Below are 25224 nucleotides of genomic sequence, written 5' to 3' on the forward strand. Positions count from 1 at the left end.
AGAGCATTAATCAAGGAGTCCCTCAGAGTGTGATCCTAGGCCGGCTGCTCTTTCTACTGTTTATTAATTGGCTACCTAATTGGCTACTGACTGTATATTATACAAAGATGACATGACTATATTTACTTGTGCTAATAATATCAACGAGCAACAACAGAAAGTTAATGTTGATCTGCATAAAAGAAGTTCTCGGTGTCAAAACAATATGTTGAGCATAAACATTCATTCTATTCATTAGCTCTTTCAGCTTAATGTTATCAATTGTGTATATAAAGTATTTTGCAACATTGTACATATAGACCGCAGTGCCATTGAATCTATTGTACAAATATTACTAGGTCCTCTGAAGTTGATAATTATCAGTTTTTATGGCTTTTCATTCACCCCCCAACATAAATTTCGACATCTACATCCAAGTGTCTTGACAACAACTTAATACCTGTTTTACATAACTCAAAGATTCCTGGTGTAATCTGAGATAGGCATGTGAAATTCAATGTTTATGCACAATCGCTTTTTCAAAAAATTTCTTTCGGAATCCATGTCATCAAAACCCACTCACATTTTTAAGCCACACATCATTCGGTCGCTTTATCACACACACACATTCACAATCATTTATCTTATTGTGTACTAGCTTGGGGCAATACTTGCTTCACATACCTCAGTCAACTTCAACACCTACAAGATCAGTCGCTTCATCTCATGACCTTCACTCATTTCGTATCCAATGCAATGTCACATTAGGGCAATGTGAACATTCATCCTATTCGTTAGCTCTTTCAGCTTAATGTTATCAATTGTGTATATAAAGTATTTCGCAACATTGTAGATATAGATCGCAGTGCCATTTAATTTTTTGTACTAATATTACTAGGTTCTCTGAAGTTGATAATCATCAGAACTGCATATCATAACGACTGCAAATAAAGACGAAGACAGGAAAAGAGACCAGAAACGACACAAAAACGATAACCATCTTTTGCCTAAAGTGTACACATACTACAGAACATTCACCACCACTTCTGTCAGAATGTGGAATTCAGGTCATCATCAAAACTCGGTCACATGTTCAGCCGCACACCATCCGGTCATCACCCACAAAGCATTCTATTAAGAATTACTTTATGCAACACACAAATTAACACTTTAGCAATTTCAAGAATGCTACATGTTTTATTGCATTTCCATTTATTGTACCATCTGGTATACCTTATTTATTAACCATTTGTTACCAAACAGCTTTGCATTTTGTTGTTTAATGTAGTGATATTCTTTGCATTTAGTACAGAAATTGTGTAATACGTTACTGTAACCACTGTTTAACGTAATTTATTTGTTGGCCAATTCTTATATGGGAGTCCCACTTAAAGTTCCTACCTTTGGCACTCCCTGTGTAATAATATCAATGAATGTACTTCCATATAAAGGTAACCTCACTGGTAAGTAAACTTCAACTTTGAACTCTAAAGCAGCAGGTCTAGTCCATTGGCTTGTAAAAAGGCTATAGCTGCCCTGTGTCAAAGTGACATAAATAAGACAAAATCAAGGGTACGCACTGTCATAGAGGCTGCCGTATTGTTGTACAGCGCTTTATCTCGATCTGTTTATGTACATAAATACAGCGGAAGCAGTTAATATAACAAAATGGCATACATACATCCCGTGAACACTTTATGTACTTTCACACTTGTGGCACCACACAGTCATGTGTGTGTTGAGGTTTCAATGTAAAATTAAAGAAAAGGGAAGCTTAGTTTTCATCTCCAAAAACAATCAATATTTTATCGACTTTTCGCCAAATGAGTGGAAAGAATACTTCATTAGTCAAAAATGATTCATTGCGAGACTTTAGTGTCCCTTCAATACAGCAATAAGGTTTCTGCAAAAGTAACGTAGGAAACCAGGCGCTTGTGGGAACATTTACAGTCTATGCTACTTCAAAATGAGTATGCTTATGTATGCGTGTCCCAGGAATAAATCATAGGCATATAATAATGTACAAGGACTTGGAGAGATTTGCTTCTTAAAAGGCCCCTCACCAGGCTACCTAGCAAATTTTGGTTATACGCTGAAAGTCATTACGTGCCCCATAAGGAGCATTCTACTGGAAGAATTTTTCATTAACAGCGCAAATAATACTATTTGAAGCGCTGCAAACTCATGATTTCAGGAGGAAAGCTCCACTGCTAACATAGACATTTTCTCTACTTTCCCCCGTCTAGCCTCCGCAAGCGAAAGTTCTTCCATGCATTCTCACATGCCAAAGCCAGGGGATCACGTAACGCATACGTCACAGGTTGCCCTTTTTCCCCCCTCTTGTGTTCCTGCTGTGTGGCGCACTTCAGGTGATGGTTTCGTGTGCGAGCTGTTGCACTTGTCATTTCGCGCAGCACAGAATCTTGTGCGCTATGCATGAGAACACCTGACTGGAGATTTAAGTCAGTGCCACACAAGCACTGAGGCAGACACAAGTAGACCAAAGAGCATGATCGCATGCTGGAACCCCGTAGAAGATTGCAGATAGTTTTGTTTTCTGCACATGTGACTGCATGACGTGGGAACAAGCAAACAAAACAGAAGTACATCTCTCTTGCTAAGGCAAGGAGTAAAACAAAAATTTGCAGATGTTCGGTTTGTAGGGTTTATTATTTCTCTAAACTTTTAATCGTCTAATGAAGCAGCAGATCAAACAAATAATCGGTGTAGCCTTGAATTATTCTTGAAGTCACATGGCGTCGCAGCGAGTGACATTTCAGAAATACGAATTATGTAGGCGCACTTGCGCGTCTGATCTCGACTCTCCGGATAAGAGCGGCTCCCTTGAGAACGACGCATGGCGTTTGGTTTGAAATTCCAGCTGTCATTGCAGCGCGTAGCGGTGCAATATTTTGCAGATGTAATCATCAGCACACATTGTATATACTGCGCTTGTCTGCTTGAAATGGCCAAGCCTGGCGAGGGGACCTTTGAAATCTCATTTGCAAAAGGTGGAAAAAAAAAAAGAATTTATTACAGAAGTTATATTGAAGTGCTTCCTTGGGATACATGTTGCTTTTCATGGTGCACATCCAGTTTTTCATGCCACTGTCATGACTTCCATGTCATCTACAGTGATCCAATCAGCTGCAGTGTTGTGAGCCAAACACAGCCTGAATGAGGCTCGGACAAAAACTAGGCACTGTCTTGGACAGGAACCGTAGAGGTAACAAATGTTCACAAAAACTCTCCAAATTCGTGGTCGTCCTCTTCGGCAATCTCATCTGCCCCTTCAAACAGCTTGTTAAAGCAGCTGGACCTGGGATCACTGAAATGCTGGTATGGGTTCCCGGACGCCTTCAGGGCCACCACACAGATCCAACAGAAATAGGTTCCACAGCGCCAGCAAGTCATCTTGTTGCAGCCATCTTGCTTCTGCAAAAGTATAAATGGACAATAATTAATAGTAATGATTTATTTGCACATACAGTTGAACATCGTTGATAAGGTTCCATTTATTATGATTTCTTGGCACCAGTGTTTATAATCTAGAACATAAAAAATGACCCGATACAGTTACTCTTCTTTTTTACCAGTTAATATGTTCCCGGAAAACAAAATTTTTCGGCACCAACATTCGGTACATTGCAAAACTGCAATCGTACGATATATTTTTTGGCTGCTAGATCCCCTCAGAACAAGAAGAAGTGTGAGGCACGCGAGGTAGAGAGTAGTAGGCACCCACCATGGCTGGTTCACGGCTGGTTCCCTGCAGTACTCACCCGCCCTTGTCACATGAAAATGCTGGTACACAAGTTTCTTCTTCCGGTACCAGCAAGTGTACTCGCAGGGCGTTGCACATAGCATTCCCAGCTATTCCCATCAACCCTACAGCGATAAGCATCTTCACCCATCTGATTCACAGTGCGTGTGGCATATTGCCATTAAAGGCATACTATGTGCTTTTCTAATAGGCAATAACATAATCGCTCAGCCGCACCGTGCTGCAGGTGGTACAAAGTAAGCGTCATGTTTCGCTCTGGCAGCATCATACTCTAGCGTCGCCCACCAGTTTGGTTTGGTTTCAGTTTCCCATCGTCTTGAAGCATTGCACAACATGAAAACAACAAAGTGTGGCTCGGGCCGCATGGGGTTGGCTTTCACCATGCAGCTTGAGGAGCATCGGCGTCTCATGTCAATTCGATTCTCGGTGAGTGAGCACGTGAAAACTTCCCACCAAAATGACTCGCCTGAAGAAGCTACTGACCCAGGCCGAACTTGAGAAGTGCAAATGTAAACTTGCTGAAGCTGCAAGAATGACAACACATGTCTTGGGCCGCTCTGGCGACACCAGCTCGGTGAATGACTCGTCCTGCAATGATTCGCCCAATGCTCCCCATTGTGCAAATGTCATCCACAATTGAGTTTGCCAAGTTTTTTGGTGACTTTGGGTCGTGCATCTTTCCAATTAGTATGTTTCTTCTCGTCTTTTTTTCCAGAACGTATGAATGAAGTTCTACAGTATACAGTCGAACCTCGGTACAGCTTACATGGATATACATAGTATATCTGATAGAATTTGTGTGCAGTGGCGTAAATTGTTTACCTATGAATGTTTAAACACGAGTCACCTGGAGTGAATAAACTCTGTCAGACAGTGCTCAGTGCATGTGTATACTTGTTGCTTGTACAGTCTCCAGTGCTATTCGCCATAAATATGTTCCACATCTGGCATGACAGGACGGGGCGAGCTCAATTATCATGCAACTACCATATTTACTCGCATAATGATCGCACTCGCGTAATGATCGCACCCCTAAATCTAGTTGTCAAAATTCGATTTTTTTTCCCTGTGTAATGATCACACCCCGAACTTGCCGCAGCGATATGTCGTGTGCCAAGTCTAGCTAATGCTGCGCGGACGACTCTTTAAGACAAACCAAGTGGTCTGCATGCACCAAACATTCTTAAGCAGATGCCAATTCCATTCCTTTCATCACTTTCCGCACTTCCACGAAAAAAGAAGCTACAACCAAACTTGCCTTTATTATGTGCAGGCTTTATAATGGTTGTGTTCAACAACTGTACAACAACAAAAAAGACACCTTTCGATTCTTCTCCTCTGCCCTCCTGGGCACGCAACAAATCGCGAGCGGCCGTTTACACTGATACGTTAGAAGTGTACCCTATTCATACACCGACACTTGTAACACAGTTGAGATATTCGCCCACCCTTTGCGGAAACGTGCCGTATTAGGATAATAGTGAAGACAAATGCCAGAGTTTTCCGCAGCATGCCCGCCATGTGTTTGTATGTCACTGGCAGCTAAGCGTGCCCACCTGTTGCTGTCCCCTCAAAGTGGACATGGCTATGTTATCGCCGCAAACTTGCCGATATTAACGATATTATTCATTACTGATATGGGAGAAACTGTTTCAATGCACGTAATGTACTCACGAGAAGAAAAAAATCACATTTCGCTTGCTCTGCCGGCCGCCATATTAGTTTTGGTGTCCGGCACTGTTACAGTGGCAGCCGACTGTGTGTTGACCTGTTGTCAATTTTTTTGACAAAAAAGTGCGATCGTTATGCGAGTAAATACGATAAGCTCTCTCGGAAAGCCAACCTCTTTATTTTGCAGGCAAAATACAGATGCTCAAGCGTGGGCCACCAGGAGAGTGCATGCAATGAACAAGACGTAAGCCACAGAACAATGCCATACAATGGCTTTACCTGCTGCCATGACACATACCTGTGCACTCTCACAATGTTGCTGCTCTCGTGCATGCACAAGTGCACACACACTTCCTTCAGGCAGCACGTCACGAACATGTGAGAATATGTTAGTGCAATGCAACAAGTGATAGACCGTAACTATGAAGTCCAGAAGCCACAAACAGTGTCAACATTAAAGAAGCTTGTTTCTTAGGCAAGTTGGTAAGGTTTGCTGTATATATTTTCAAATTATGCAAGCGAGACATACACAACATATCCTTTCCTCGTTTGTGTCTCCCTCAAACCTAAAGAAGAGCACCGTGCTTGCTTCATACTTGCAGTGGGTATTGCGAACGAACAGCATGACAAAGCCAAACAACACAGCAAAGGAAACACGAGAATGTGTGTAGATTTGTCTTTACTGCACAGTTCATTTGCAACACACACCAACTAACCTGATTTTCCCTACTCCACGAGCCTGTCGTTGAAAGTGCAGACTCCATAGAATCTTGCGCTTAGTTCTTGTGTGAACTGCCAATAAATATGCCTTGCTGTTCAGTGTTCTACTGCTTAAGAATGCCTTCAGTAGACCAAAGAAAAAGTTACATACACAGCTTGTATTACAACTGAAAGCACAGATGGAATTCGATCAGTTAAATGCACAGAGCAACCCTTTACGTAGATGAAATTGATCGTGTGATGTAATCCTGTTGGGTCAGGATGAAACATCATGAAATAAAACGAAGTACCAACCACAAAAGATTTAGTAACATCGCAACGGTTTGTAGTGGAGGCGCTCGCCCTCTGCAGGGAGAGCATTCGGTACATACACGCTTTCCTCTCGTTCGCTGGCCCCTTTGTGTCTTGGGATTTGATCTTGCATAGAGTGCCTTTGTACGTACGGCGAGTGCGTACCTTGTGTTGATGCTTTGCAAACGCTAAGCCGAAGAGCAGTGCCTAGTGCTTGCACGTGGTCGAACTGCACCGAGCCGTACTTATTGGAGGCCCAAGCCAAAGGAGATTGCCTGAGCTCCCGTGAGTGGGCTAATTGGTTATCGTGAGAGCAAGCAGCATAGCTGCAGGGACTTTTCCCAGCGGTGTGTCATGGGGAGCTTTAGCTCTCACACCGATGTGCTATCGGCGCTTCTGTCTGTATTTTCGCCCTTGGTGACTGGCCCTTTGGCTCCCGTGAACCCCAGAGCTGGGCGCTTGTGCAGTCGATGTAGGGTGCCGCCGGAGACAATAAACGGTTTCTGCCAAATCAGGGCAATACTGTGTTCTCTTCCATGCACAATGCTCGGTAGCCCCCTTTGCAGTCCGAGTGTGTGCGCAGCAGCGTGCTAGAATACGAGAGGCGACGGGTGACGCTGCCCTGTGGCTCACAAAGCTCGAACCCGCGGTGGTCAGTACTTCTGTGAGACCCTAGACACCCACAGCATTTAATGTTTCAGCTCCCACACAGGAGCCTTGTTCACAAAACCTATCCGCCATGTCTTGAAGAGAAAGAAGTCACTGGTTGCTCGAGACATAAAGCTAGAGGATCAAAGAGGAAGGAATGTAAAGGATCAGGCTTTGGCAAAACATGTAATGCCATTGCCAAATAAATGCTACCATGTTAAGTGCAAGTGCTGCAAGTGACATTTACATCAACGGGTCAAGTTGAAAAAAAAAAGAAAGACATGCAATCAACGAGCGAGAAAAGCGTCAAAGAGAAGCCCACATAATATGAAGTGCTCACTATCAACAATGCCTCTCACGATCAGGAATCTGGATGCACTGGCACATGCCAGAGCCAGATGTCTGCTGGAGCCTCATCCCAGTATAATGAGCGCAAGCCATATGAAAGGCAAACTCCTTGAACGCAAAGCCTCTCAATAATAGTACACCACAAATAAATACAAGTGCAAGAAGGCCACTGTGCTATAAGCCAGGGGACCTCTGAAGCACCAAGCCACGAGTTCATGACACACTGCATGAACAACCATTTTGCACAGTGCATGACCAATTGCGATGCTGCTTGTGCAGCATTCATGCACATGTAGTCTGCAGTGTATTCAAGAAACGCATCCCAGATGCACGCCATTCAAATGTGCAGCAACTGACACGAACCCTCTAAGCAATCGTGGGTGCCTGCAATGTCATCCTTTGACAGCTTGACACATTATAGGTGAATGCGGGTGTATCAGCAGTGAAGGTTGGCATGCTGATGATGCTAAAGTAGGTAACATGGCAGAAGGTATACTTCTACCAACTGGCACAAGTAACTCACAATAGTGGTGCACTCACCAGAGGCCATCACAACAAAGGTCAGTGGCGCACAAAAGACCATTTCAGTTATGATGCAATGTCAGACAACAATGGTTTCCACACATATGTATAAAATTTGTGAATGAGCAACAAAAGACGCACCAGCGCAAACAATGCACAGTATGTTTTGCTGTTAAAAGGAATATGAAATTAGTAATTCAGGACTATTACAATTCAGTTTTAACACAAAGGCCTTGGTAATAAACTTTCATCGATTTAAGTCTACCTAACAGGTCACATAATGCACTTCGTTCCAATGGAGTTGATATGTTGATGTTATGTTGATTCGAATACCAATTACGTGTTCATTTTAGCAGTGGACTGTACATTTATTCCCTATCAAGAATTATCTACTGACGTGGCAAAATACCTCATGCAAGTAAAGCAAAGCGAGATCAACAAAATTTACAGACCTCGATGGAAATGCCACAGTGCGGGCACTTCTTGCTGTTCTCTTGCATCCAGTCTTGGGTGAGCGATTCGTCCACCAGAAGCTGCAGCGTGCGCCTCCCATACCGCTTCTCCATTGCTTGTTTCGCCGCTGGAGTTGCTGACAGGTATTCATCTCGGATAGCCCTCTGTTCCCCTGCATTTGGCACCATCATGCTTTATCATTACCATGCTTTATCATCATCATCTTTAGGATGAGCAAACTACAGAGCTTCAAACTAAAGTAACTAGAGGGAACTCTGGCACTGCATTCCTACTATACCATGGAGCGACGGGTATGACACAAATTTGTCTAATCTTTCTGCTTGCCATTCAGACATTCTCATCAAATTATTTGTTACCCTTTATTGCCAGAGAAGTGGTTTTTCTTTAAGTCTCTCACAGAATGCCAGAGATTACATCACTGCCCAACATGGTGGCTCCCAAGCCAGCCTCTCGTGCCAAATGGGTAGCTATTTCAGACCCATTTGTCCCCTTCACAGGAAGTGAATGAAGTTGTAGACTCTTGCAACAATTCGTCTCACCTTGGCAGCAAATTTCGCGCATTATTTTGGTGGTACCTGTGACATTAGTTCTCGATATTGGGGCACAAATGCCCAGTTTATGTTGCCACACATGTGCTTGATTGCCGTGCCACTGGCTTGGATTGCCAATTGCTTCGGGCCGTATACACTCTTCTTAGTTTGTGGTAGCTTGCACATTGAAATGATTCAAACACCCCTTGGTGATTGGTCCTGTTCTGATGGGAGCTACAGAGAAACCTTACAGTTTCAGTTCAATTTATTCTTTCTAAGCTGCATGGAGGCACCTGGTTTAACTGTGTTTCAAGCTACCTGGCACAGATCTGTCATAAGAAAAGTGCATCAACGGCAGAGAGATACATGGATCGTGTTAGGCAACACACACACACACAAAAAAGGAAGAAAAAAAGAAAGCATTATGATGAAAGGATTTTGAAACGAGCTAGAAATGCTGTGAGCACACTAGTCGCACAGAATGGGATAATAGCCAACCACACGCTACTCGCACACCATTTATAGATTACTTTCATCCCTGCTGCAGGGCTCGGCAACATCCACTTCTGCAGTCGCCCAGAATGGTTCACAAATCTAATAGCTCTAAACATATTCTTTTTCTAGGTGTGTATAAGCGATTTTATTTCTCTAAGTGAATGAAGGCAATACATCCCCACATACCCCCGAACGTGCAGTTATATCACCGCCCAAATGTAAAAAAATAACTTGGTGCCAATTCTACCACGCAGATAAAGCAACGAAACCTGAATCGATGAGCACAGTGTTGAAACAACATTATAGAACACACAACGTACAGTTGCTGTCAGAGTCCGGTGGCATCTCCTTTTCGTTGTTTACTGACCACAGAAAGCCATCTTCAGCTCCATCTCTTGCATTACAAATGCTACACATACCGCAAACTGGAAAATGGCGACCGTAAACCAAGGCATAAAGAAACAATGTTTGTTCGATGCAGTCTGGCTAGCTAACGTGCATTTTTTTTTTTTTTAAGAAACATTTTTTTTTTCTTGAGTAGACATAGTTACGAGTGTAACATACACGCAAATATGAATGCAGGTTTTATTCGAAAAAGGTATGCGTTAGAATCGTGCAAATACTGCGACTTCTCACTGCAAATTGTTGCATCTATAACTATTTCGTTGAAAACGGTAAATTTTCAGAGCCATAAGGTCGTTTGAAGCCAAACGGAAGAAACTTAAATCAATGTACTGCTCATGACCTATGCCAGCTGAAACTACTATTCCTGCGCTGACTGAACCACCATGCTTGCGGCTCCTGTAGACACTGGGCAACCAGGCTTCCCTCCAGTAATTTAAGTTAGGGAACTATCAGGAAAACCAAGTACAAAAAGCAAAACAAGGAAAGAGATAAACAGATGCAGTGATTGGTTTGTGTGTCTGGTCTGAGCAGCTGAAAAATTTCAGCAGAACCGATTTCGCTATGACTGTCGATGATAATGCGTTTCGCATTGAATCAATGTAGCGATACGACATAATGTCGCCATCAAAGCATGTTACATATGAGGCTTGTACTGCAGCAACACTCCTCTCTCAGGCTTAGATGGATGGATGGATGCTATGAGCGTCCTCTTTAGAACGGGGCAGTGGTTTGCACCACCAAGCTCTTGTTATTACGTCGCCTAATGTCCTACCTATGTTAAAAAAAGAAAAGAAAAAGGAAAGGGAAAAACACACACGCGCACACACCTCCATTGTGCCTCCGTGGTTTGTTGTTTCCCTACTTTATTTTCACCATTCTTCCAATTGTCTCTTACTAATCTCTATTGCAGACATATATTTACTTTCCCCCTGCTCTCGCTGAACCCAAGGGGTTCAAGGAGGCCAACAATGCCTAAGTGGACCCCTGGGCAGATATTTTCATAGTCTAATAAAACATGCTCAATCGTTTTCCTAGCTTTACCAGGGCAAGCACATGTTCCTTCTTTCTCGTTGGGCTTCCCCATGAGGTTTCCCTATGAACATTCTGTGCCATCTAGTGGCGCTGCCGGGAAGCCTGCACGTGGCCTCTGAAGCCCCGTTTACATGAATGCGACAGTGGCGCATCGCATTTCCAAGCACATTTGGGAAAGGCGATGCGACGCCGTTTACATGTAGAGCATTAACTCTCGCGAGAACGTAGCGCCACGTGGTGTCGTTTAAGGGAAGTGCAGTCGACTTCCGGTGTAACTGGTCTCCGGTGGTGGGCCGAGTGCACGTTGGTGGCTGAGTGCCGAGAAATAGACAGCTTTAGTTGAGCGTCCGCAACTTATACCGTGTGCTATACGCTATAGTATAACGTACGCTAAGCAGTGCACGTTTTTTAGCTTTAGTTGGCCAGCGAGATCTTCGGATCTCAGAGGCCATATGCCGTCTTTGGGGCTATTTCTCAACTCTAACGATAGGTAGCGCTGACATCTCGAACGTTTCTTTCGTTAGGCTTCAACTCGTTCGAAACGAGAAGCGATCTCGAAAACACCACAAGGTTATCCATAATACTCTGTCGTCGAAGCGGCCTGAGACTAAGCGAAAGCCGTTTGCACAATCATTTGCTGCGAACGAAGCGCATTTTACAAAAGAAACGCCAAATTCAATTCGAAGCGGGCAGCCGGGACCGCCGCCATGTTGGTGGCTAATTCCTTCCCATAATTCCTAATGCGACGATCCTGCGTTTACATGCTCCGCGAGAGTAGACTCGCGCCCGTAAATCTACCCCCGCCTGGCGCATTAATGCGATGCGCCTTCCTAGCGCATTACCGCTGTTTACATGAATGTGATGCGCTAGAAATGCGATGCGATGCGACACTGTCGCATTCATGTAAACGCGGCTTGAAATGCATGACGCGCCGATGCGTGTGAACGCTGAGAAATGTGCAGCAAGCATGCTCCTCTCGCACTTCTTTCTGGACAGGTTCAGCCATCTAGTGGCACTGCCAAGAAGTCCGTGCATGGGGTGCTGGTGCCTGTGAACATTGGCAATTATTCCCACGCTTGCCACACATCCAATGGCACATACTCAGTGACCCAAAGTGGCGAGAGGTTCATTGAAGAGCGGCATATACCCAGTGCATTCATGGCCCAGCTCGCTTAAGCGTCGGCGTGAAAGGAATTCATTGAAAAGCTGTGCATACCTAGTGCATCTGTGGTGCTGCCTGCTAAAGCGTAGGGTTGCTCTCCTTGAGGAAATTTTGTGACGTGGGTTCCATTCTGCCCAGCATAGCAGAAACTTAAAGGATCTTTTTCGTCATTGTGGAACGCCACATACCTAGCTAGCCAAGTTGGCATCAAAGTTGCTCATTGAAGAGCAGCACACACCAAATGGCACATACCCAGTGGCCCATGTTGGCATCAAAGGTTCACCGAAGACCAGCACGAACTGAGTGGCAGACATCCAGTGCTCCAAGTTGGCGTCAAAGAATTTATTCAAATAGCAGTACCTGCCCAGTTCTTTGTCTACAGTAACCCATGTACGCATGAAGGAGGTTCATTGAAGAGTGGCACATTTGTACACATTGCCACATATCCAGTGACCCAAGTTGGTTCGAGGGTTGGTTTCGAGCCCTGTTTCCTCAGAAAAGCAGCCCGATAGGCTACCCATTCGACCACGAACTACCCAGTGACCCACATAGGCGGGAAAACAGTTAGATACAAACATACATGGACAGTTAGCCCCTGGAAAGTGCAGGAAGTACACTAAGAATGCTAGCGCATTAGAAAAATAGCCCTTGTTGTTACATCTTAAAACCTTCCTTGTGCTGACCTAAAGAAAGCATGTGGCTTACTAAAAATGCAAAAGAAAGTGTGACTATGCTTTCTTGTGCAGAGTTGAAGTTTCCAGGTAGGTTGCCCATTTTCCATGTTGTTTGGAAAGCGAAGTAGCCTGCGTCACTCTTGACTTCAGTGCTGTCTTGCGAAGCTATCATTTTTTGCCAGCCTTGTAGATTGGAACGAGACTTCTAGATGCCTGCTGTTCACACATCCATCTACTTACTTGCCGTCTATGGCGAATATTGAAACACACCCAAAGCAAGCTATGCACAAGTGACTAACCAGGCTTGAGACGGCAGGGCTGGACCCCGTGGTACACCATGCGGCAGTAGAGGCAGAAAACAAAATGGCAACTGGCACACTGTGCCATGGGCAGACCCGGGTCTAACACCACTGGCCGCTGGCACTGTAGCCGGGGGCAGTAGGTCAGGTCCTCCTGGGAGTCCAGGTAGGCACTGAGCAGGCTCTCCTCATAGCGTGAGCCAAGAGCATCGCCAACTAGCGCCTTCACCTGCATATCACAAGAAGCGTGGTTGGGTGAGGCCATTCTATGCATGTTCATAGCAGATTCAACTGGTCGCTTTTGAGTGCTCTAGAACACTTTGGCGACAGCCTTTACATTCACCCGGTCTAAATCGACTGTTCAGAACATATTCACTCGGTTAATTCAGAGTGTCAAGCTCCAGCTACAGTGGGACCAAAATCTGACAGAATTTATGTCACGTAACTCATCTAGTTGCTCTAAGAGCAATTAACATCCAATTCTAGCAGGCTTTCTCAGCCTCCTATCTCAAGAGGGCTCCGCATCGCTGCAAACAGAGTCAGAGTGTGGTAGGAATCAGTCGAATATACCATCAGAGTAAATATGCTTTCACAAGAAAAGCTTGAGGATTGGCACTACATTTGACACTGGGCCACGGGAGCTACAGTAAGATCTGCAGTAGAACCTCACTGAGATGATCCCATTTTGTGCAATATCCTGGTGCCAATGAACGCAACCAAGAACATAAAAGATTACCCAATACAGTTGCGCTTATTTCTTACTAGTTGACACGTTTAAGAAAAACATGATCCTTTCGCACCAACATTCAATACGTCGCCAAATAGCGACCATACATTACATTTTCCGGCCAACAAATGCGTCTCTGGTTGCTAGAGCCCCACCAGCTCGACGTGTGTCGGCATCTTGGGCGGCAACAATTCTCACCGAGTCAAACGGGCACATCAAAACTTCCCAACAAAATGCCCAGTCAAAAGAAGCTACTGACCCAGACTGAATACCAGGAGTGCAAACATAACCTTGTTGAAGCCTCAAAAACAACAATGTGCATCTCAGGCTGCTCAAGCCCCACCAGCTTGGCATGCATTGGTGTCTTGTAGTGCAACAATTCGCACAATACTTCGCATTACATAAACATCAACTACAGTTGAGTCTGCCCAATTTTTTGTGATTTTGGGTTGCAGATTTTCCCTGTTAGTACGTTCTCTCACAGTTTTTCACCCCAAAATGTATAAAGAGGTTGAAAGGCCCACTGCAATGGACTTTCATTTTGGCTATATTGGGCTATAAATGGGTAGCACATATAGTACTACTAAAGCAACCTTGGCAAAGCTGAGGGGCTCTTAATTGCCCATTTTTTTTTATCTAGCAGCCCTTGTATAGCAGACCAAAACAGACAAAGCAGGCACATGGTGGTTAGTGGATATGACAACTTCCAGCAAATGGCCTCCGAAATTTCCAGTGTGGAGTGGAGGCATTCTGTAAGACTCCACATAGTGGACTGTCCACTTCGGCCACTGCTGATTGGCTAGGGCCGCTCGTCTCCTCCTCATTCATACAGCTGCATCCAATCAGCAGCGGCTGAAATGGACAGTCCACTAGGTAGACTCTTACAGTATACCCCCCCCCCCCCCCTTGATCTCAGAGGTCATGCCCAGGCATAGAGCTAGTTCTCGACGCTCTGGGTTCTGTGTCATTTCTAGTGAGCTGCAATGATGGCATATTTTATTACTTTTGGTATACAAGACGTATGTTTATGCAGGAATTTTGAGGTGGATCCACTTGTATCTAGATATAAAATTTTGCACGGAGACTGCTATGCATATCTACACTGTCTTAAACTAGGCTATTTACAGGGTCCATAATGTTCTTCAAGTTGGTCCTTAAAGGGAGCATCCATTTTGTACTTGGCTACTAACTACAATCCAAATATGGCATGCAGGGGAGTTCATTTACGAGTATCTCACATACGGCAGCCACAGTGTAAGAGGCTTCCATTTTTTTCAGTAAGTGCTGAAAAGGCACCACCAAAACTAGATGACAGATGCCACATAGTAACTGCAACATACAGTCTTTATGCCAGAATAGGTGCCGACTACAGGGGGTGCTCTGGGGTTGGAGCCCCCTCCAGAGTTATCCGGGGAGGGAGGTGGGGCAGGGACCCCCCTAACCTCCACACACCTAAAGTGTCATTACTAGAGCTTTTTTCACCCATATCATTGGAGGTTTTGACTTGCCTCAACCTTCTCACTTAAGATTTCATTGAGGCTAGTAGCTTATACTACATCATTGTTGGCGCAAACATGCATACCTTTTAATTCATACGTTGGCTATTTTTTGGCAAATCCTGACAATAGGAGGACAAGTTGCATTAGAAGAGCCAGTGACGGGTGCTTCATCCATACTTTCTCACTTCAACATTGTTCTAAATTTACACTGTAAACACTGTGCACGTACACAATATATTGAAATATATACACAGGACATATGTCATTATATTTTTGAAAGAGAATGAGGTAGCCAACTATAAATTATTTCTAAAGGTATGGATAGCCTATGTCCAGAGAATTAATATATTGTTGTATGCTCATCTCGCTTCAAATTGCTTTGCGTGCCTTTCTGACTCTTTTATCAAAGACGTGCGAAATGCATGTGACTGATATGTGTCTCAGTATTGCTTCTCTTTCCAGTAAACAATGCTAACGACTCATGAAAAAAAAAATTTCTAATAATTTGCAACATGTAATAGGGATGGAAACATTGTCACTTGCATGCAGAGGTCATAAATATACACAGGGTGTCCTAATGAACTATCATTCATCAAGATTTAAAAAAGAGCAATGCATTCTTCAAAGTTAATCTACTGCATATTGTTTCCAGTACAGTGGAGTAGCTGCCAGTATTTCTTTTTTGTTACTGAGATTTAATTAGGTCATTGTAATTAATTATCTATCTTGAGGCATACTATCCTAATTATCAAAGTGTCAAAGAGGCATATGTAGGCACAGCCAAGGGAAATCTAACTGTGGTATTTTCAGCAATGTACTAATTGCGTACTAATTTTTTTACGATCGATAAATCCTGCAAAATATGAAGAATACCACGGCACCGCATTCCCACCCGCATCATAAAGCAGCACCCTCGAACGTGCTCCCTCTGAGTTAGCCAGGATGAAATAAAGAAAATAAAGAAAAAACATTGTGACCGAGCTAGTGCCTTATCTGCTACACCCCGGCCGAAGTAATACGCCGTGTTTGGTGTTAGTTGGAACAAGCTGTGATAGCTGTTGTCTTAGTGTAGATAAAGTGCATGGATGTTTTTTTTTTTTTTTTCCACAAGACCTATCATCACAAAAGTTGACAAGGTCAGTGCAAATGTTTAAAGGTCCGTTTTGTTTCATTCACAGTCGGCATGTCTTTCTCTAATGAGCATAGGGAAAAGATGATCCTTGTCTTGGGAGCTGCAAATGACAACAAGAGCAAGGCCGCAAATATAGACCAGTCATGGAAGTGTGGTGGTAGATCAAACACATCTACTATGATCAGAAATGATGAAAACCTGAGACAAACCGGCAGCTTCAAGAAACAGCGGCGGAGGATTCCATCTTTGAGTCCTAGCCTATACATGGATGCTCTACCATTTATGGCTTTAGACCCTCATGCTAGTGTGCAGGACGTAGCCTCCCATGTACCAATTTCCAAGTCGTAAATTTGGAGGATTCTAAGTGAGGGCCTTTCACCCGTACCGTTTTAACCAGCACCAATGCTAGGAAGATAGGGACCTACCTGCAGAATTGCCTAGATTTCTCCAATTGGGTCCTCACAAAAGCCGATGCATCACCGGACTTCTTTTGAGCAACATCATGTACAAAGATGAAGTAAATTTTCGCAGAAACGCTCAGGTAAATTTGCATAATGCACACTATTAAAGTGACTTCAATCCACACTGGGTAAAGTGTAATCGACACCAGTACCAGTGGTTGTTTAATGTGTGATGCGGAATTTATGCCGGTGCTATAGTCGGTCACATCTTCGGTCACATCTTCGATTACACACTGACTGGACAGCGTTACGCGGAAGAAATCCTTGAAGGAGCAGTGGATGAGTCTCTCAGCGAAGTCCTGCTGTCACATCTTCCGCTTCTGTGGTATCAGCACCCACACACAGCAGCAGCCGAGCACAAAAATGGCTGGATGCGACTTTAAAGCGCAATGGATCGGAAGGCTATATCACTTGACCTCTATCCACTCGATTTCTTTCTTTGGGGTTATATGAAAGATCGTGCTGACATGATCAAGACGGACATCAGATGAGCTCAAGGCAAGGATAACAGATGCCTGTCGTAGAATTCCAGCATCGGTCATCAAGAAAGCCACTGAAGATGTGATAAGACGGATACAGTATACTGGGCGTTGCTGCAGAAGGAGACCTATTTGAACACGTCCTCTAGGCAGCAGCTGGTGTTCAACGGGGCTTAAGAATTCATAGATAATAAGGGCACACTGAACAAGCATACCGTATTTATTAGATTCTAATGCGCCCTCGATTGTAACGTGCACCTGTTTTCCATGAGAAGAAAAAAAAAAAAAAGAAAGAAGAGAAGAGTACAAACCGTGTACCTCATGCTTTCATATAGAAATACTATTTTCTCTCATTTGGAAAAAAAACAGATTTATTCCCAATACACTAAAGTTGCGATGAATAAAAATACAAATGGAAGTGGTGTACCTTGCCGTCAAGATTTTCACTGCGCCGGTACGAGTCGCATGGGGCAATAGATATCACTCATCGTCGCTATCAGACAACTCCATATCGCTATCAACAGACCAAAGCATTTCATCCTTGGTGCCGTCCATGGCAGAAGGGATCCCACACCATGCATCTTTCACCCATCCAGCAAAGGCCTGCAGCGAGGCATGATTCATTTTATTGGCGGGCGTGAATTTGTGGCAGCCACTGACAAGCCATTCAGTGTACAGCGCCCGAACGAATTCTATCTTTCACTGGCTTGTTCGAACAAACATTCAGCGGCTGGAGCTGCGATGTCATGCCGCCGGGTATCACGACAAGGTCGGTGTTGCATGCAGCCAGCTTGTCCTTGATGTGCTGGTCAAGGTGGCACCTGAACGTGTCAAGCACAAGCATCCCATGCTGACCCAAACTGCCGCCGGGTCTCTTCTGCCAAACGTTATCCAACCCAGTCAGTGACCAAGTCCGTGGTCATCCAACCTTTTTCATTTGTGCGCACAATCACGGCACTCAGAAACGCAATTCCTTTCGGGAGCGCCTTCTGTATGAAGATAAGATACGGGGGCAGATTTTGCCCATCCGCAGTGCAACAAAGCATTGCTATGACTAGTTTTTTCGCGGCCGGAAGACAAAACGCGCACTTGCTTTGCCCCCTTCTTTTCAACGGTTGTGGTGGCAGGCATGTCAAAGTAGACCGGCATCTGATTGGCATTTCCAATCTGTCCGAAGTGGTAGCCATTTCTATGGCGCAACTTCAAAGCGTACCGCTGAAAACTGTGCAATTTCTCTTCATATTCTTTGGGCAATTTTCGGCATACCCCTGTCCGTGTTCGAAGAGAAAAGCCTTTTCTTTTCATAAAATTTGATAGCCAGGACCTGCTTGCTTTGAAGTCACTCCGCATTAGCCCTTTCTGTAGGGCTAACTGCATCGCCCATACTTTGAGCACAGGCCGCTTGCTGCTCTTGCGCGTATTCTGCGAGTAGCTCTTCTATTTTGGGAAAGTGGCCCTGTTTCGGTCCACTGAAACCCTTCCTTGTTGCTTTGCCGGTGTAATATTCTCCTTCTGTTTGCGCCAGTCCCGCACGCAAGTTTCGGGAACTCCGAACACCCGAGATGCGGCCCGATTTCCGTCCGCCTCCATCCACATGATAACTTTCCTTTTAAATGCGGCATCATGGTGAACTCTGCGTGTCTTTGCAGTCAGCGATTCCATGCCAATTGAATAAATGCAGAAAACAGGAAGACAGGCGGTCGACTAGGTTACATTAGCGCCTAGTTACACATACAACATGGAGGTATGCACATGGAGGAAGCTACGGCAGCTAGGCTAAAAGTGCGTATGAGGCGGCCATTTTTCGAATGCCGATGGCGATATGGTAACGCAGATTTAGGGTCGTACTCTATTCTAACGCGCGTGAAATTTTTGGACCTGTTATATCGGAAAAAAGGTGCGTTAGATTCAAGTAAATACGGTAGTACTCAAATGCATTTTGTCTTCTACGTCCGGGATTCTGTTATCCGGGTAGACTAATGCCCCTTTTTCTTTCCACCGACAGCAAATTTAGCTCACCAGAAGAGCAAAATATTGTAAATATAAGCTAAGAGAAATGAATTCTCCACAGTAATGGTTGAGACTGTAGCTGGATGACTTCTACAAATACACTCCAAGGACATTGAGCTCATGCATGCAGGCACATGCACCAGCATACGTGCAGTAGAATTTTGTTGATACAATTCTGCACAATATGTTTTTCTGGATAACACATTTTATTTTATTTTCCCGGCCAATGTCTCATAGGAGCAATGTATTTTCATACGGTTATTGCAATCACATTTTCCCCTGAGATCAGATGACACGACGGCAGTAGTGGGCTTTTACTGGTATTTCTAAAGCTCATAGCTTTATGTTCTAGTGTACTAGCTTAAATAGCATTCCAATGACTCATGGACAACATGTTAAGCCCCAACCACACTGAAGGAAAAACACATGCAGCGCACCACCTGCAGTAAAGCACTGCCGCGGCAGTGTGGCCTAACCGCATGGCAATGCAGCGAGGAAACGGCAGTTTCTTTTTTTGACTACCAGGGAAACTTCTTTACAGACAATGAAAAGAAGGAAGTTCAGTGCAAACTGGCGGGCTATTTGAACGTTGCCGAATAAAATCTTGTTGGCTGCGGTTCGTGTGGTGCCAAGTGATGCTGCTCCGCACAACACATAATGCGGAACACTATCACTTGATGCCACACGAACCTTTGCTGCCGAGTTTGTCACCTATTACGCCTATTTTCATGCTTTTTGAAGCTTGCTTTGGCTAATACAATTTTTGGATGATGCGCTTTCTTTTGCGGTTCCCGTGAAGATTATATCAACGAGATTCCACTGAACATGGAGATGCTCTATCTCTTTAGAACATAAGGCAAAGCAGGTGCATACGCACGTAGGAGTGAGCCTGCACACCCCAATGAGCATACTTCAAGTCCTGATTTAGGACTCATGATGTGCCCATCATGCTGCCAATCGTGCCACTGCTTGCAACACTCACATTCTGCAGCAGCATATCACTCGAGTTCACCGGCCGCATAAGGAACTTAATCATATGCTGCCATGGCAGTAAAATGTGCCCCCTTAGCTGCAGTGTGAAGTTTACATTCAGTAGAAGACATTTTATCTCTGTGGCTATCAGGAGCTTTTCATTCTTATGGGGTTAACCTCCCTGCCTTTCCCTCTTCGTTTCTCTCTCTCTTACTCTTATAGAATGCTATCATCATATTGGCAGACAAAAGCTTATCACTGATTAGCTTGTGCAATATTGTTACAATCGACAGCAAATGTACTGATCATGCCAAGGTCCTGCTACATGCACAGTCGCAGTCAGTGCAACTGATTTCTGGTTGTGGTGATTTGAATGTTCACGCTTAATTCATCTTCCTTCCAAAGTTTTCAATGTCTGTTTCTTACAATGCGTGTTTGTTAAAGTGGAGCCCCTGCGAATGCGCCTTTGTTGTTCCAACTAATTCTGACGGTGGAAGTGCACTCCAACAATTCCACCCCCACCAAAGTGCAGCCCCCAATAAAGACTTATTATAGTACACATTCATCATCATCATCATCATCAGCCTAGTTACGCCCACTGCAGGGCAAAGGCCTCTCCCATACTTCTCCAACTACCCCGGTCATGTACTAATTGTACACATTATTATGAGTTAAAAAAATCCCTGCCCCTTCCAGTCCGTGAAGATGGTTGAACAGCCAAGCTGCGCTAGTTACGCTGAGTATTACACTATGCAAGTCAAACTTTGCAAGAGGCCTATATTGTAAATCTTTTGTTTCACCATTCTTTCACTTCCCGGCGCTGCTGGTGTGTTTCCGTGTCTCGGGCGCGCACTTCGGGGTCAACCCCTAGCGCTGCCGTTTAAACTCGGGGGCGCACAGCTCGGGGTCGGCCCTATAATGATGAGCCCATTCATGAGCCAGCTCTCGCTGACGCTCACAGTAAGCAGTTTCTTCCACAGTAGTACACACTACTTGTGGTCTTCCCATAGTTGTAGATGGAATGTAATGTGTGGAACCACTAATCCAAAGCTCCGTATATTGGGCACAAATCCCACCACTGGAGATGCGGGCGTTGCAATCATATTTAAGATTGGTTGGATTGCCTTGACGATTGATGTGGCTGCTGCTAATTCTTGCTGGCACAAGAAGTGCCCGCAGCCATGCGCTTCTAGTATCGCGTTTCAATCGCTGGGCACTGTTTGTTGGCCACAAACCACTACCAGCATAACATTTGTTCCTTTCACGGCTGAGTGGAATCAATCGTCTATAAGTTTGATGCCGATCTTGCTCAATCGCCGAAAATGCACCTTGCGACAACTGTACAAGATTCGCATATAAGACAGCATTCTCACAGGGGAAAAGGGGTCATTCCAACCCATTTCCCCCATTGAGCTTTTCTTTCTCTCTCCAGCTAGGTTACGTCGCCCCTTTTAAGCGAAGTTTGACAAAGACTTCACAGGGTCCACATAAACAGCTTCGCTGTAAAAGAAACACAAAATGTTCGGTACCTGTGTGGGCACCACCTGCGTGGTGCATTTCTCCTGTGGACAGCGGAGCTGGTTGGCACAGCCACTCTCGATTTGGATGCGAAAGTGCTCGCGGAGGCAGCTCCGGCAGAACGGGTGGTCGCAGCCAATCACCAGTTCAAACTCCGAGCCCAACTTGGATGTCAGACACACCTGGCAGGTCAGCCACTGTAGGTCAAACAGCCGCCGCTTTTCTCGGCTGTTATACTCTGCACGAGAGTGAAAACTGGTTTGGGCTCACTTATAGCAGGCACCCACGAGAGTCGCAAACGGCACATTAACAGCATAATTGAGAAGAAAAGTATGCCATTACAAATGAGGCAACATGAAAACTTGACTTGAAATTAAGTCAAGAAACATGTAATGAGCAGTGGGAAGAAAAACTACAAAAATTATACAAGTTCATACTGGTATACAAGTTTTAGTTCAACTGTAACTAAATTTCACTCTTGATGAATTGGTAAAAAATGAGTGTGCAGACGCCAATGGATTTTTTGGACTCCGAAAATTCGGACTTCATGGATATTCTGAACTTCATAAATGCATTGTCAGGGTTCTCATAGAGCTAATACACTTTTGCAATCTATATTTCGGACAAATTTAGGCCCCAAGTTTGATTTTCCAGACTAAACCGCTCATTCCGAGCCATACAACCCGATCTTGGGGGGCTGCTATGCTAAATTTTCTGCTGGCTTGGCTTTCAGTGGTCCACTCTATAGCCTCCAAGATTGGGACGCACACACTTTCAATAGAGAGCGCGTGACATCCTCCAGTCTCAGAGGCCATGCCTGCTGTTTCTTGGCTGACAAAACGCTCTAGGGGACAGTACTCATTAGGCTGTTTCACATGGCGCGATTTTCAGTCAGGGACACAGCAAATTCCGTCGCTCAGCGACCGCCGCGACGTCGTGGGCTCTCCGCGACTGGATTCCAACAAGTTGGTCGCGCCGTCACTCAGTCGCAACGATCGGCGCGATGTGGGAGGGGCAATGTGTGTTTCACCGTGCATTGGTAGCTCTGTGGAGCAATGTCGCGCTTCAGTTCTAGCTATGTTTAGGGCATACCCACCAGCGTTTGCGGCTTAGGAGCTTCATACATTTCTTTCACTTACACAATTCGTTTGAAAGGAGAAGCTGCACGCTATCCATATCGGGAGAAGGACGCCGCTTCAACATAAGGCACGTACCCACTTCATCGCCGCCGTCGTCAACCTCTTCATCCCTACAAATCACGCCAGCTGCTTATATACATGCACACTCAACAGTAGTTTGTTCTTCTGCCAAAAGCAAATACTCATCCAGGAAATAAGTTTCGGCTTCCATAGTAACGACGAAACTAGAGTGTACTAAACGGAACCACCCCACCGACGCCGCGCAAGCCGCACGCTCATACTTGCGGTGTTGTGCAGCACCTCACTCACCGTATCTGCAAGCTGTCGTAAAGTCTCAACGCTTTTAAACGTTAAAAATGGTGTACCTATTCTATTATCGAATAAGAATAGAAAAATTCGAACATTTGACTAGTTTACATGTTGTTATTATTTAACGATGCAGGCATGGATACTTTGTGAGCAAGAGGCAACCCTGCGAATCGCTGCGACAGATATCGCACTACCGCAAACACATGTGAAAGCTGTGAGCGAAAATCACTCTGCGACGTGCGCGGCAGAACGATTTTTTTCGCCCCAATCGCGCCATGTGAAACAGCCTTTTCTTGTTTATTTCTTTTTTCGGTCAGCACTACTATTGTCACAATCACTTAATGTGGGATCCATTTTTATTCATTTATTTATTTAAAGTTTCGGTTGCTCTTTGCACATGGTGTGTCCACAGAGCAGGGGTCACGTCGCATCTTTGTGTATGTTTATGCTGCTTCAAATTTGTGTGTTGGCCCCACCTCATATGCCTTCGCAAGAGCCAAGTGATGCGAAGAAACGTGGCTGGTTTCTTCTATCCCCATGGCGATCTACGGCAACGGAGATCAACAATGTGGTGACGCTCTTGTCAGACTGTATTTGCTCTTGTGCAAATCCAAGCAAATCTGATCGCCTCCAAGTGTAGTATGAGGCACGGCATTATTAGAGATTTTTTTAAAGCCACTCTAAGCGTCATAATTTTTCTTTTCTTTTTTGGCTGAACAAGTTTTTTCGACTGTTTGATTTTTCGGACTATTTCTCAGTCACCGCGAGGTCCGGAAAATCAGTTGGCGACTGTATACAATATTACAGTATACAATATTCCTGAAGCCACAGCCCTTGTATAGCACCTTAGCAGATGATGCAGGCATCTCATGGTTAGGGGATATGATGTAAATACAAAACCGTGGCGTCTCAGATTTTCAGTCTTAGAGTTCAGGCCCAAGTGCCACAATGGTTCTCAATATTTTAGGTTCTGCGTTATTTCCTACAAGTAGTAATGGTAAATGTTTTTTTCAGTTAGAGCATCAAAAACATCTGCTTCTGCTAGCTGTCCATGATGCATCCACTCATATTTATTTCAAATGTTAAATTCTGCATGAAGGCTGCTTTACATCTGCACTATATGTAACTAGCGGCTCTTTATGTGATCAAAAATTTGACTACAGTTTGCCATTAAACATACAATGACAGCAGTGCAGATTAGGCATCAAATGCAGCTACATGGCATTCTCACTAAAATAAAGTGCCTCGTTGCCCATAAGGGTAACAGGATGAGTGCTAATTTGAGGGTGGTGGAGTCACATGGAGTGATTTGATAAAGAGAGAGAGGGCAGAGGTAGGGAGAGGGTTTTTTTTTGTAATGGCAGTGAGGTCATTGCTGTAGATGACTATGCCCAGATCTGACATTCGAACCCCTTTGAGATTTCAGCCTAGTTCTGTGCAGCTCTGCTCACTCAATGGTTGCTGAAGCTGTCCATTTAGCAGCACTCACTTAGCCGTGGACTCAGTAGACTACTGGTTTGAGGACCTTTGAAATGCCCATGTGACACCGATACTTATGACTTCCAAAGTGATGTCACCCGCATGGCTGTCAATCTGGAAGTGGTGCAACTGTGGTAAAACTGCCAAGTGACAAGAATGTCTGCCTGCTTCTTCTCTCATGTGATGTCACGCCAGAAGGCCAACAAGCATATGTATAGCCCTTATGATTTTTCAGCGCAGTATATGATTTCAATTAAAGAGCAAGTGAAGAACTCACCAGTGAGAAGAGTGGTCAATGTTAGCGGGTCTACTGCCTCCTTAAAGACACGCAAATCAGTGCGTCCATTGCCACGATATGTGTAGCACTTTTTCCACTTTGTTCTCCCTGCAGAGTTAAGAAAAAAACAAAAAACATTTCGTATTGAAGCAGCATTGACACATCCAGGACAACTCTGGAGCATATGC

The 25224-nt window shown here is 44.5% G+C and overlaps 1 protein-coding gene across 1 annotated transcript in view; it reads right to left on the reverse strand.

Moving 5' to 3' along the window:
• Nucleotides 1–965: 965 nt before the first annotated feature.
• The window catches only part of LOC126536647 (E3 ubiquitin-protein ligase RNF14-like), a 33384-nt gene continuing 9125 nt past the window's right edge, over nt 966–25224 (reverse strand). The window contains exons 5-9 of the mRNA XM_055073638.2: nt 25037–25144; nt 21844–22070; nt 13035–13263; nt 8416–8588; nt 966–3414 (exon numbers count right to left, since the gene is read on the reverse strand). Coding sequence (XP_054929613.1) covers nt 3217–3414; nt 8416–8588; nt 13035–13263; nt 21844–22070; nt 25037–25144 — 935 coding nt within the window. The 3' untranslated portion in view covers nt 966–3216. The remainder of the gene's footprint in view (nt 3415–8415; nt 8589–13034; nt 13264–21843; nt 22071–25036; nt 25145–25224) is intronic.

Source organism: Dermacentor andersoni, chromosome 4 (assembly GCF_023375885.2).
Source record: "Dermacentor andersoni chromosome 4, qqDerAnde1_hic_scaffold, whole genome shotgun sequence".
Taxonomy (NCBI): Eukaryota; Metazoa; Arthropoda; class Arachnida; order Ixodida; family Ixodidae; genus Dermacentor; species Dermacentor andersoni.